The sequence below is a fragment of the Dromaius novaehollandiae genome, chromosome W (assembly GCF_036370855.1).
Source record: "Dromaius novaehollandiae isolate bDroNov1 chromosome W, bDroNov1.hap1, whole genome shotgun sequence".
Taxonomy (NCBI): domain Eukaryota; kingdom Metazoa; phylum Chordata; class Aves; order Casuariiformes; family Dromaiidae; genus Dromaius; species Dromaius novaehollandiae.
In genome coordinates, this window is record NC_088130.1 from 15034160 (window position 1) to 15048356 (window position 14197).

Sequence of the window (14197 nt, forward strand, 5' to 3'; positions counted from 1 at the left end):
TTGACTAAGGAAGGCTTTCAACACTGTCTCCCACAATATTCTTGTAGTCAAGTTAGGACATTATGGTCTGGATGGATAGACAGCTAGATGGGTAAAAAGTTGGTTGGATGATTGGGCTCAGAGGGTCATGGTTAATGGGTCGTAGTCTACCTGAATTCCTGTGACAAGTGGAGTGCTGCAGGGGTCTAACTTGGGAGCTGTCCTGTTTAATATCTTTATCAGTGACCTGGAGGAGGTGATGGAGTGCGCGCTCATTAAGTTTGCAGATGACACCAACTTGGGGGCCCCTGTCAATATGCTCAAGGACAGGGCTGCCATTCAGAGGGACCTAGACAGGCTGGAGGAATGGGCCGACTAGAATGGGCGAGCTAGTAGATCTAGGGAAGTGATTCTTCCCCTCCTCTCAGCACTTGTTAGACCACATCTAGAATACTGTGTCCAGTTTTGGGTGCCCCATTAGAAAGAAAGACATAGAGAAACTGGAGCAAGTCCAGTGGAAGGCCACCAAGATGTTCAGGGGGATGGAGCCCATGCCCTATGAGGAGAGGCTGAGGGAACTGGGCCTGTTCAGCCAGGAGGAGGGAAGGCTTCAGGGGGACAAAATAGCAACCCTCCCCCGCCCCCAATACCTATAAGTAGGTTATCAAGAAGACGGAGCCAAGCTCTTCACGTGGGACATTACGATTAGAGATTAGGGGAATCTCCACGCACGGCTTCCTTACCCCAAGCCCACCTTCCTTACATTCTCCCCCACCTCTCTCACCCTGCTTCCTCCCTCCCTCCCCGCAATGCCTTTGTTCCTCTCCCCCTCTTCCTTCCTCTCCCCCCTCTTCCTTCCATCCAAACCCCCCTTTCCCTTGCTCGCCCCCTGCTGCCTTCTTCTCTCTCACTACCTTCCTTTCCACGGCGTGAGTTACTTCCTCCCCCTCCTTCCTTCTTCTCCGCTTCTCCTTCCTTCTTCTCCGCTTCTCCTACCTTCCTCTCCCCACTCCTTCCTTCCTTCGTCTCCTCTCCTCTCTTCCTTCTTCTCCCCCTCCTACCTTCCTTCCTTTCATGCTCCTGCCTTCTTCTCATGCTCCTGCATTCCTCTCCCCGCCTTCCCACCTTCCTCTCTCCCATGCCTTCCTTCTTCTCCCCTTCCCTCCTTCCTTCCTCCCTCTCCCCTCTTCCTTCTTTCCTCTTCCTTCTTTCCTCTCCCCTCCTTCCTTCCTCTCCCCAAACTTCCTTCCTCTTTCCTCCTTCCTTCCTCTCCCCTTCCCTCCTTCCTTCCTCCCTCTCCCCTCTTCCTTCTTTCCTCTCCCCTCCTCCTTCTTTCCTCTTCCCTCTTCCTTCTTTCCTCTCCCCTCCTTCCTTCCTCTCCCCAAACTTCCTTCCTCTCCCCAAACTTCTTTCCTCTCCCCCCTCCCTGCCTTCCTTCCTCTCCCTCCCACCTTCCTTCCTCTCCCCCCTGCCTTCCTTTCTTCCCTCCCCCCCCTTCCTTCCTCCTTTTGTCTCACCTCTGCCTGCCTTCCTCTCTCCCCTGGTACCTTTGTCTCCCCCCTCCCTTCCTTTCTTCCTCTCCCCCAAGCTCTTGCCTGTTGTGGGCTCTCCATGAACTTTCAAGGGTTTCATTTTTGTTAATTTTATCTTTATCATATGGCTTAGAGATGGGCAAGTAGGTACAGCATACGTGTTGTTCTCCTGTGGTTTTGCAACAGCAGTGTTGTGTAGCACTTAGGATGCCAGAGACATGGGTTCTAGGCCAGATTTTGCCACTTGTCTGTTGGCTGAATTTGGGCAATCCACATCTGCTAAGCGTCTGCTCTTCAAAGCAGGTCCCCCAAAGGTTGTGAAGGTCCTTTAACTGTTCTGAAGTTCTGTTGCTCGGCAGTTCTGTTAATTTATGTTCTGTCCAGCTATCGGGCAGACAAGGAGGATGCAAAGAACCAACGCACTACATCCAGGATGCGGATAAAAGAGGTTGTTTATTGACACACAAAAGCAGGAGCGATGTGGAGCTGATAGTACTTGAATTAGATGGTATCTTATGTCCCTTCTGATGCCGGGACCCCCAAGGTGAGGGCATTGGACAGACCCCTCTTCTGGTGTACAGTACGCTGCATGGTCCCGCCACTTACAAGGGCCAACTTACACAGGGTGCAGCTGAGGGCTGCCCCTCCTTCCCTCTGGTGACCTTGGGGAGAGGGCTGCCTGGCCGTGTACCCCATTGATCCAGACCCTGACCCACAGACTGACTTCCTGGCTTGACTTTGGTCCTGCCTTGTCACTATGTACTTGCTTGGTGATCACTGGACTGTGTCTGACCCTGGTTACCATCACTGGACCTGATCCTGACCCTGACTTGCCGACTTGCATTCCTGGCTTGACTTCGGACCTGCCTCATCACCACAAACTTGTCTGATGAGCTGGACTCCTGGTTGAACCTGACTACCATCATCAGGCCTGCCCTGCTTGCCTCGCTTAGGTACTGTGGCACTAGGCCCTTACTGGTGAGGCCACTGCCTCTTCCTGCCTTCTTATCATGCTCAGCTCCTGGTTCCCCTTAGGGAATAGCCAGCCCTTACTGCTCCTTGTCAACAAGTTCAGACTGGATATAAGGAAAAACTTTTTCACTATGAAGACAGTTAAGTGGTGGAACAGGTTTCCCAGAGAGGTTGTGCAGTCTCCATCCTTGGAGGTTTTTCAAGACCATCCTGGACAAAGCCCTGAGCAACCTGGTCTGATGCTGTAGCTGACTCCGCTTTAAGCAGGAGGTTGAACTAGAGACCTCCTGAGGTCCCTTCCAACCTGAATTATCCTTTGAGCCTATGCACCTATGATCCTATGTACTGACCAGCCCATCACCATGCACACAGCTCAGAGCAACATGCTGTTTCTTTCTCAGGAGGTGCAGGAGGGGATCCAGGAAGGGGGCAAGGGGAAGTTGGGGTTAGTGTGGTGAGGAGGAGAGGACCAGGAGACAGAGGACCTAAATTTTCACTCACTGTATTAACTCATTCCATGTCATGGAACAATTAATTGTTTCTAAATCTAATTAAAAGAAGCTTTTAAAGTAGGTTTTTTTCCTACTGAGATGAAACTTTAAAGATGAGCTGATTGATTTCCTGCCTAAGTCCCTAAATATAAAGACTACAAAATGGTCCAGTTGTTAAGGAGAACAGTGCCATCTGCCCATAAAATGTACACGCTGCTTTCTCGGAAAGCAGACTTTTCTTTAGTAGTTTTTATATCCAGAGTGAGCAGGGAGGGGACAGTGTGGATTTATTCTATGTGCTGATGCTGACATTGCCAAGCTGAAAATAGCTTGTGATGACTGGGCCAGCCTTCTGCAATGGAGGTCTGGAGCATGATTCCCCTCCACAATCTCTTCAGCTTTTTTATTTCCCAAGTTGAGGGAATAAAAATGTGACTGGTCATATGCACATATGAGTGCTAGCAAAAATCCACACAGAAAAGAAACTCTACAAGCTTAAAAGCCGTAAACAGCTTCATACAGGTACTCAATAAGGCATGTTCTCTCTTCTCTGAGGCCTAAGAAAGTAAAAACTTGTCAGCTGTTTAGAGCTGCCAAGAACTGTCAAACTTCCTCTTGCCAGAGTGTAAGTGATGACCTGAACTAGAGAGACAAAGGGAAAGGAAAGGTTAACCACTATATGAGACCACAGAGCTTACAAGGAGGCTTTGCAACCCGCTCTGATGTTGCAGTTCAGCTACTAAACACTTTTGGTTTCCTTATTTGGCCTTCTGAATTGACTGCCTTTGGTAAAATACTCTAGTCAGGATTCTGGAGACGCTGGGCTCTTCCTTTCATTCCTGATATGTTGTGTTCATAGAATGGCTTAACTCAGGAGAGAATTTCATTCCAAGCCAGTACTGATGTCAACTTGCTGAGTTTGATTTGGTAGTAGTATTACTTTATTCTTAACTCAGTATTATTAATAGCGGTATAGTTTGGGGGAAGTGTTTGCTTGACTTTATAGTTACTCATTTGAATAAGATTGGTCCTGAGTTTCTTTTTTTCAGTAAGTAACATGAGTCCAGAGCCTCTAGACACTTTGGGAGGACATCAGTCAGTTTACCTAAAAGCTTGACCAGCCCCTCTTAATTAAGCTTTAGATCTTGCACTGTCTTTAAAAGAACATTGAGATCTGTGATTAATGTCTATGATGAAAGGGAGGAGGAAATGAGTGCAAAGAAATGATTTAGTGTCTAAAAATAGCATCTAAACATGTCACGAAATAAAATACATTTCATCTTCCTGTGATTAAACTACCAGCAAAGGGTGGGGAGAAAAAGATATATTCTCCCTAGGCAAATGCAAAACTTCAAAGGCACTGAGAGACTGTCAATCTGATAATCTCAAGCGGTACCAGAATTCGAACCATCAGGAAGCACTAAATACTTCCCCAAAAATGTTTTACTACAGGAAACATAACACCACTGAAAATATAGAATATTCCACATTAAGAAAGACACAGCACTATTATTCTGTACAATATATATATATATATATAAAACCACTAGGATATAACCAATTTTGGGGAGTGTAACTATTCATTCATGTTTGGGCTAAAGAGACACCTTCCACTTGAAAATGAACCGGAATCTCATAACCGAAAAGGTTCAAGATGCTCTGCCCTTTCCTAATGTGCTTGCTTGATGCCTTTGACAGTATACCTGCTGTATACTTTCAAGCTAGTTTACAAGCTGGCCAAGGGTCAAACCCCAGCCGTGGTGTGAGGTTTAAGCCTAACGGTTATGGTTACGTGCACTCTAGATCTCCGGTGAGGCCCTGCCAGCATGAAAGACCCCAACCATCTGGCAGACCCGTGCATTTGCCACCCCAGAAGCATAGTGGTTACTGGCACACTGAATCCCTTGTGAAGCCCTGCCAGCATGGCTGACCCTGGCCAGCCAGTAGACCCATGTGCTTGCTGCCCAAAGGTGCAAGGGTTACAGGCATGCTGGATCTCCAAGTGAGGCCCCCACTGGCATGGGAGACCCCGACCAGCCAGTTGATCCACGTGTTTGCTGCCCCAAAGCGTAATGGCTACAGGCACACAAAATCCCTGGTGAGGCCCACACTGGCTTGATAGCCCCCAACCAGCTGGTAGACTGTGCACCTGCTGCCTGCAAGTGTAATAGCTATCAGTATTATAATGCAGCACACTGACACACACACACTCTCCTGCTGGAGGGCCCCCCCCCCCCTTACTAGGCTGTGATCTCAAAGTTCAATAAACCATCAGTATCCCACTTCTGACACCATTTTCTGTCACAGGAGAGACCGAGTAAATGGCAACCTGTAGTGGATCTGGATACTGGGGGGTTGTTTAAGAACCATCGAGATTAGACCTTTTACCCTACTTAATTATCTTACACACATACACACACTCATTCACTCGCATTAGCCATTGCCCTAGTCTCTCCCCTGGTTTTTGCCAGTAAGTTTCAGCAATGGTCTGAGTGCAATCTCACACCGAGAGCATATGATGAGGTTGCCCGGAGCCCCCTTTGCTTTGTTCAGAACTAATGGTCTCGCCTTCCTGCTTAGTGCAGTATTTGGGGGGGGGGGGGGGGGGGAGGAGGGGTCTTCTAAGTCAGAACCCTCTGTCCAACTCTCAGAATCCCAGATATTCCCATCCTGCGTTCCAGGATCCCAACCTTTGCCTTGTACCTGCTGCTCACAAACCACATGCTGCCCATCCTGCCCTGGATGGTGAGGCAAGCAGCATGCTCCTTTGCCAGCGTCTCTCATTGCTGTGTTCTTCCCACATCTTCTTAGTCTTTTGTAGCTCTTCTACCTGTTCCTGCATTTTTCGACTTTGCTGCCTTTCTTTCTCCAAACACTCCCACACTCGCCACAGGGCAGTTAACAACCACAAGCTTTGCTTATCTGCCTGTGTGTTTCCTCACCCCACTCCCTATTTTTCCAGTGCTTTTTCTATTTTGGCAAGAGTTGGGGTGGGTGAAAGCTCCATATCCCAATTCACCAGGGGAGGGGGGTCACCCGGGCTATACAGTGTGCCACTGCCCCCCAGTGTGGATAGTTTTAAATTAATTTTAAATTTAATTTAATTAAATTAATAATAGTTTTAAAATAAAACATAGGAAGTTATCATTGCAGTTTAAAATAATCTAGATACAGAGACCTGTTCGGGATAAGTAGATGGCATTGCTGTTTAAACTACTCAAACTTTTATGATTGGCTTACCCAGGTAAATCTTTAGCAGTTTTTGATACCTTTGGGGTTTATTTGACCCTGGAAGTTGTTTGTTGTAGAGCTGGCTTTTGCTCTTGTGTGCTAGGTGAGGGAAATCAGGATTTGGCACTAAATTCAGAGGTAACGCTTCTTCCTGACAATAGGGGAAAGTAGATCCAATATGATTTTTTTGTTGTTTGCAAACTTGGTATCATGTTAAACCTTGGAAGCAAGTCAGATGTGAGTCAGGTTTCCCCCAATCTGAAAAGAGTGAAAAGAAGAGAGCAATTACAAGGTGAGGCTGCACACCGATGAAGGTGCAGCTTTATCTTTTATCTTTTCATCTTTCTCTGTGCAAGGCTAAACAGTATAAATATAGGGCTATGAGTCTGTTTTGGCCCTGGGTACCTCCGCTTGCCATTTTGCATATGATTTATCAGTGCCCATACCAGTTTTGTATAGGAAGCCTTTCAAGTTCAATATCTGGTACTGGGCTGCTGCAGTAAGTTGGAAGTCATGTAATGTTGCTCTGGTGGTTCTCTTTGTATCAGGGTTTGAAGTTGTTCCATTGTAAGTATTACCTGTTTTCATTTGAGCCAGCAGCCTCTTAAGTGCTTGCTCACATATCTAGGTTATCAAAACCTTTCTTCTGTTAGTAATGGCTGTTTATTTAAAATGTCTGATCCTCCTTCTCCCTGTGACTTGAATTTCTACTGAATTTAAGGTCAATTGCCCAATTACAGGGAATTCAGGATTGGGCCCTCTTTGATCACAGCTTATACTTTAAACTTCTGTTTAGATCCTTGATTTTTAATAGTGTAGTGTCATTTACATATTCTCACAGCAGTAGTTGCTATTGGAATAGTGGTACGTGTCTGAATGTGACCACATCCTTTGTTTTCCAGTCTGTCTTTGCTGCTTTTTAAATATATTTTACTCTATCTTTGAGTTGATGTTTTGGAGCTTCTAAAATCTGCATGTTACCTAAGTCATAATGTTCCTAGGGCAGTCAAAGTATAAGCCTTGTTCTTAGCCACCAACCCCTGTCTCCTGGCTCTTTAGCGGCATTTCTGCAAGTATTGCCAAGTGTGTATTTTTCTTGACTGGATTTGACTAATGGAGAGCTTCAGGGCCTAGAACAGCCTTAAACCTGTCCAGTATATTGCCCACACTCCTGAAAATCACTTTGGTCCTCTCATAGCAGAGAGGGGTAGCAGAAATGTAGTGCTATAGTACCATATATCAGTCAGATCCAAGGTCTGTCATCTCTGTGGCTGCCCAGCCAATTCAAAGGTTGAGGGAGTTGTAGTTTTCCTTTATTTTGTCAAAACTAGCAGGAAAATTAATAATCTGCTATAGCTATCATGTGATTTGGGACTCTGCTTGGGCAGGGGTTCCCCATCTTAAAACAATACAGGGGAGATATTTCTTTAGGATATTCTCTTTTAAGTCTGCTTTAATTGTCCACTGGTTTAGAAGCTCAAATATATTTTTCTTTTTCTTTTTTTAATGGCAAGCTGTGTTTTACAGTTGTTTGTACTGATAACAGAATTTGGCCTGTGGTAGAGGAAAAGGCAAGAACATCTTTTATGTAATGTTATACAAGACCTGAAGTGGTGGTTGGGTGGGTCCCTTCATAGACTGAAGCTCTGCGGGCTGTGCTTCTGTTTCCATAACTGTTAATGACTACTGTGTGGTTTTCACTACTGTCTTGTGTCTTTGCCTGCCTTTTGGGGCAGAGGCTTCCTGTTAGTGCATGTTAAACAGGAAGGCCCTGATGGCATATGGGACTTAGGGTACTACCTGAATAGAAAGATGAGCCCTGCTTTTGTTGCTAACTTTCTATGCAGGTTGGAGCTGGTACATCAGCTGGCGTAAACTAGCACTGCTCCCTTGAAGGCAACAAACCATCCACGGTTAAGGCTACCTGAGGATTGGCCTCTCATGTGCACTGTTCCAAGGCATTAGCTGTGCTTTCTGCCTGAATGACTGTGCTGTTCACAGGTATGCATGCTCCAGATGCTATTTTTAAAGCAGCAGCTTTGCCCCTCTGGCAAGAATGCTGACTTAGAGAGGAAGGGAGGTGATCCCAGTTTCTGCAAGCCCAAGTTGCAGGTTCACCTGCTGTGTGCCAGTGTTTCTGTCCAGTTCTTACCTTTGTGTCATGGCAAGCAAAGCAACACTGTGTGCTGACAGTGTTTGAAGGAACAATGTTTTGGGAATTCCTGGAAAGTGAGTTCAGTAGGCTGAAAGACCCTTCCTTCCATGGCTTCCACCTCCTTAGAAGCTGTTCATATTATCACTGTATTTTCTGCTCTTCCTTTCCTAAAAGCTGCCGCTGTTTTACCACATAACTAAGTTTAAAGACACTTATCTGTGCCAGAGATAGATAAACACAGTCTTTTGATGCTGGAGCACATGGGCTTTCGACTCTCATTTGTCTCCTGAGTGCATTGTTATGACAGTAAAATACAAGGATGGCTGACTGATTTCTGGCAAGGCTTGAACAGCAAAATGTTAGGCATTTCTTACCTACGAAACATCTGAGAGGTTTGCTTCTCGCAGTCCTCCATGTTCTTACTGTAGCTGACCCCTTACAAGCATCTTGTGGCAGCAGGGCTGAGTAGCATAATCAAAACACTTGATGTGCCAAGATGCAAGTTGGAAACATAGTCTGTCACTGAGACCCTAACAACAAAGGACTCTGTGCCTCCCCTTCTCCCATTCTATTCCTAAATAGCAATTTGCTCGGGCACTTTAAAAAATGCTGACAGGTACCTTCTCTTCATGTTCTCCTGAATTCTTCTCTGCTGGTCACAATTTTGGACAGTGTAAATGAGGAGAGGATAAATTTGTGTGGCATCTGAGTAGTACAACAAATAAACTTAGTGTCACTGTTCAAAAAGCTGGTCATACAGGTGAGGAAGGACTCCGATGCACCTGTCTGCTGTGGCTATCTTAGCATCATAAAGTACCCCAGAGTTACCTCTTAACTTACAATTTCCAGAAGGATGAGATGTGAGCTTTCCACAGTGATGAGAGAGAAAGGGAAGGCTTGTCACACAACACTTCCCTTTCTTCTCAGGAGAAATCCTAGCTGTTGTGGACACAGAAGCAGAGAAATTGGGAGACTGCCTCCTCCCTACTCACATATCCAGGGAACTTCTTAGATGTGGCAAGTTGGTGAAGGTTATGGGTGACAGCATTTCTCCTCTGTGACAGGGGAGCCTTGTGATCTTGTCCTCTGACCTTTCCCATATGTCATGGAGCTGTGTTGTAAAGCGCTTGACAGCCAGGCGTACAATCGAGTTAATACGGGTATACGTGAAATATTGCCCTCGCTTAAAAGCACTGCCCCATACCTACCTCCATTTCTGTAGAAGTGTAGTTTTGCCCGAATAGGGAGCTAGGTCTGTCCCATGAGTCTGAACTTACTGAATATGTATCTTTGTGCCTTGTAGCCCTTTCTCAGTCGCATTGTAGGGAAAGGAAAATGTGTTAGTTGCTCATGTGCCACTCTCTTCCTTGTATTATTCCTTCTGTTAACTGATAGAGATGGGTGCCTTTGTGCTGGGAACCCACTTGCCTCTCTCTGATATCTCTTTCAGGTGCTTACAGGAACATGCTGACTCTAAGGAATGAAGCTAAAGCTTCTTATAACCCCTTGTCTTACTGCTTCATCTTCTAGTGATGCCTTAATGTTGCTCTTAAGGCAACCCAGTCATTTTCATATTAGCAGGCTCTGGAATTAGAAATAAAAGGTTATAACTTTACTCCAGCTTCTCTGTTGCCTTGTTGCTGGGCTGTGAGGAATGCAAGCTTAGCCAAAGGCTAGTAAATCCGCTAACAGCAGTGGATGTACATAAAATAACATAATTTTCTGTCTTGAACGTTCCATCAGTAGAGTCTGAAGTCCCTGAAGAGTCACACATGTAGACTAGATGCACTGCTCTGCTTCCCTGATAGCTTCTAAATTAACTTATAGCATGAAGCCCCTTCTTTCCCTTCCTTCACCCATTTCCCTGTGGAGACTTAGGGCATGTGAAGCTGTGAAGTAAACAGAAGATCTGCCAGTTACATTGTCTTCAGTGAACCTAATTAGTTTTAAACTGGCTAAAAATCTGGCTAATTGTAGATTACAGGCACAAACCTTATGGGTTAAGGCTCTATAAACCCCACAAATTGAAGTCAGACAGGGTGAACTTTATTTATGGTGAATTGAGACATATGTTGAAATACACCTTGTATGCCGTTTATTTTTAGAAGGCAGTGTCCAGGGTATGAAAACCCTAGCCACACTTTCCACAGGGGTTTGTTATTTCTACACTGTTGTATCATTTTTCAAAGACTGTGTTGTTAAATTTCTGAAGGAAGGTGTGAGCCCTCCAAGTAAAGCAAAAGAGAATGGAGAGATTCCTGTCAAGAGGAGAACAGTCCTATTCTGTAACCTGTCTCCAAGGGTATTTTTGTCTCATCTTCCTATGGAGTTTCTCACTATTGGTGGAAATAGTGACTTCTTATTGTGGGACCAGTGATGTTCACACTACCAGTAAGAACAGCAAATTAAAGCTGGTTCCTGGGCAGGGGTTCTCTCTGCTCTTTCATGCATTTTCTCTACATTTAGAGCTCATAAAAGGAGCTGGGGATGTACTTCCAGAATGCAGGCATAAACCTCTGAATGACTGTGGAGTCTGTATAGACTATAGAGACTTTCTTTGCCCAACAAGCAATGTTTCTGTTCTGGATGGGAAGGAGGCCAAATTTTATTCATGCTGCTTCTCATAACCCCACATAGAAGTGGCTTGTTGTTATTTATAATGAATATTTATCAGTCTGAACTGCAGTTTAACTGATAATATAGCAATTGTAAAGGTTCTGTTTTTCATTGCTAAGTCATATAGATCTCTCGGGTCCCTTGAATAAATTTTTCTATTATCATCACAATAAATTGATTTACAAGCCATAAATGATCAGCATAACTATACTCAGGGATGAAGGTGATGGAAAAGATTTAGCTGCCAGGAAATTGTAATTCTTGACCAGATGATTTGTCAGTCCTGAAGGAATCAGTCTGAATTCTGTGAAATCTGAAAATCCTGAACTTCTGCTTTCCATGCCCAGAATTCAGTCCCAAATATGGATTTGAACTGGGTGGGAAGGAAGTCCAGAGTTCTTTATGAAGTCAATATTTGTGACGTTGCCACATATGATTGTTTAATCCTGAAAATGTGATTTCAGAGAGGAAGGATGGTATTGTGATGAAGGTACAAGACTGTCAGCTCTGGGAGCTCTTGGTTCTGCTACAGATTTCCTTACGTGACTGTAGGGAGGTCCCTAAACTTCCCTCTGCCATAGTTCCCCAGTCCTACGGGCATAGGACTTTCCTGTCTGTTTCATATGGATAGGGACTATCTACTGCTTTGCCTCTGTATAGTACTTGGGCCTAGACAGAACAAAGGCATTTCAGCCCCACTGATTCTGCTGATATCATAGGGATTATTTACATAGTATGTAAACTAAGCACATGTTTAAATGCTCTGCCATTCTGTTATTGTTTCTTTTGGGGCTCAGGGGTGCAACTGCAAAAATACTCTACTATAAGGAACCTCATTATTTCTTCTGTTACCTGAGAAAATAACTGTAGACATATGTCTAACCACTGAATCTCTGCAAATCTGTTCATGTCAGATCGTGTTCAGTGTTGTGGCTCAGTCTGGCTTCGAGTTCATATCCATGTTTGTGCTTAGGGTTCATCTTGGCTTCTAAAACCTCACTTTTCAACCAGGAGGCCATACTCTGCTTTGTTGGTGGTGAGGGGAGCCTGCAGGACTGGGGTACTCCTTTTTTTGTTTGTTTGTTTTTTCCTGTTGGAAGTCAAGGGCAGAAGGGAGGAGGGGCTGCCCTTCTATGTCATTGAAAGTGTATACTGAGGAATTTCTCTCTGGGCTCAAACACACAACTAGATATGTAGGCTAGAGAGCAATGACCATCAGTAACCCCAGTGTGCTTCATGCTGCAAGAAGAACAGAGAGCATTTCCTCCTTTCCCCACTGCCTGTCCTCTCTCCTAATTCTATTAGCACACTACTGCCTTGGCAAGTTCAGGCCGAATGGCATAGAAGTGACATAAAGAGGGCAAGACTCCCTGCTCCCAACCAGGGGAGGCTTCCTCTAGTCCTTTCTCAGCTGTGCTGAGAGTTGTGTGTGTGTGTGTGTGAGATCAGCCAAGGTAATTGAAACAAAAATAGGGGAAAAAAGCATCCTAGGTAACAGCAGATGCTGTTCCCTGTAGAAGGGGAAGGATATAAACTCTTAGGACTCCCTTGCATTATTCTCTGTTTAGGGCTCTGGATGTGGGAGTGATTTTTCCACTATTTGCCATCAGCTATCACATCCACTCTTCCTTTAATAGGAAATAGCATGTTATGAAGCTAGTTGACTTGGCTTATGCCTAGGAATCTTCACCCTGGTAAATCATGTGGACCATATTCTCTCAGCTCCTCCTGACATAGCTGCTTTCCTGATTATTGCTTACTAAGCATTAAAAAAACAGAAACAGTGTTGAGGGTCAGCTTTTTAACCCTCAGGTTTCTGAATTTTAGGTGTGTTCATAGATTAAAACTTCCAGGCATTCCCCTCTGCTATGAAAGAGAAAAAATTGTTTGAAAGTTGAGAGATGAGATACTGTCAGAGCAGCAAGAGTGGCTGCTCCATAAGGGCATGTGAGCTGGGAGCCAAGGGTAACAGTAAGGCAGGGCAGTGGCCTCACTGACAGGGCACAGTCCCACAGTACCCAAACAAGAAAAGCAGAGCAGGTTTGGTGACAGCAGCTGGGTTCAGCCAATAGCCCAGTGATGGCCAGACAAGTCCATAGTGATGAGGCAGGTCCAAGGTCGAGCCAGGAAGTCAAGTCAGCAAGGCTAGGGCAGGATCAGTGAGGCACAAGGCCGAGTACAATATACCTACAGCGTAGCTCAGGCAATGACCAAGGGCCTGAGCTTTAATGCAGCTCCCAAGTGAAGGGTGGAGGCCTCCACCAAGGCTTCTCCCAGCATTTTTGCACACAGCTCTTTCCCAGCAGTCTGATCCTAGGTTACGTGGCTGTGCTATATCAGAGCTAGCCTTGAGCACAGGCAGCCAAACCCTTAGGAGGATGGGGGTGTGCTCACGGCTCTGACATATACCCATAACTCCAGAAGGTGAAGCTTTAAGGAGAGAAAATGAAATAACATGGCATTTGCAAAAATATATTTTTTGCCAGAGTTAGTTGGTAAGATTTCTTCCTAGATCTGCATGTGATTCTGTATGATCTGTGTGTCTGTGCATGTCAGACTTTGAAATATTTTGTGATAGAGTACTAGTAGTTATTATTTAGCATAACTAAACACACAGTCTTGTTAGATCGCTGTAGTCCTTGCACCATTTCAGTACTGCTTACACTAACACAGGAATTAAGCAAAGCCTGATCTGTGTGCAAGGGTAATGCTAGAGTAGGTTTCACCCCAGAGTAGAGGAACAGCTTGTTCTACCTTGCTTCTTCTGTGTCTGAAAGCAGACTGTGTGTGCAAATTGAGCTTAAGTAAAGATGTTAGAGGGAAGCTGTTTTTAAAGATTTTGGTTTTTTGAGGTTAAGACATCAGTTTCACCACAATCTCTGAAAGTTGCCATGTTTCAGAGCATATTGTCAGCAGCTCCTCTTCTCCCTTTGTGCTCTGGTTTGTGTAATTTTCCTCTCCTCCATTTGTCAGCTTTTGCCTTTCCTGTTCAGAACTCTCACCTTAGTTTCATCTTGGCTTTACTCTAACCAAAATGTTGCTTATTTTGTCACCTTTCAGACTTGAAACTTCGTGATTTCCTGGTTGACAATGAGACGTTCTCAGACTTCCTCCATCATAATGTGTCTATGCCACCATTTGCAGTAGACAAGCTACTGAACGCTGAGGTCAACCTCCAACAGGTAAAAAGCACTTTCAACCATTACTATAATGGTTAGTTT

At 44.9% G+C, this 14197-nt stretch overlaps 1 protein-coding gene across 1 annotated transcript in view; it reads left to right on the plus strand.

Moving 5' to 3' along the window:
* The window catches only part of LOC135324472 (phospholipid-transporting ATPase ABCA1-like), an 86918-nt gene that overhangs the window by 14238 nt on the left and 58483 nt on the right, over positions 1–14197 (plus strand). Inside the window, exons 6-8 of the mRNA XM_064500966.1 lie at positions 465–488; positions 640–670; positions 14037–14158. Of these exons, the coding sequence (XP_064357036.1) occupies positions 465–488; positions 640–670; positions 14037–14158 (177 nt within the window). The remainder of the gene's footprint in view (positions 1–464; positions 489–639; positions 671–14036; positions 14159–14197) is intronic.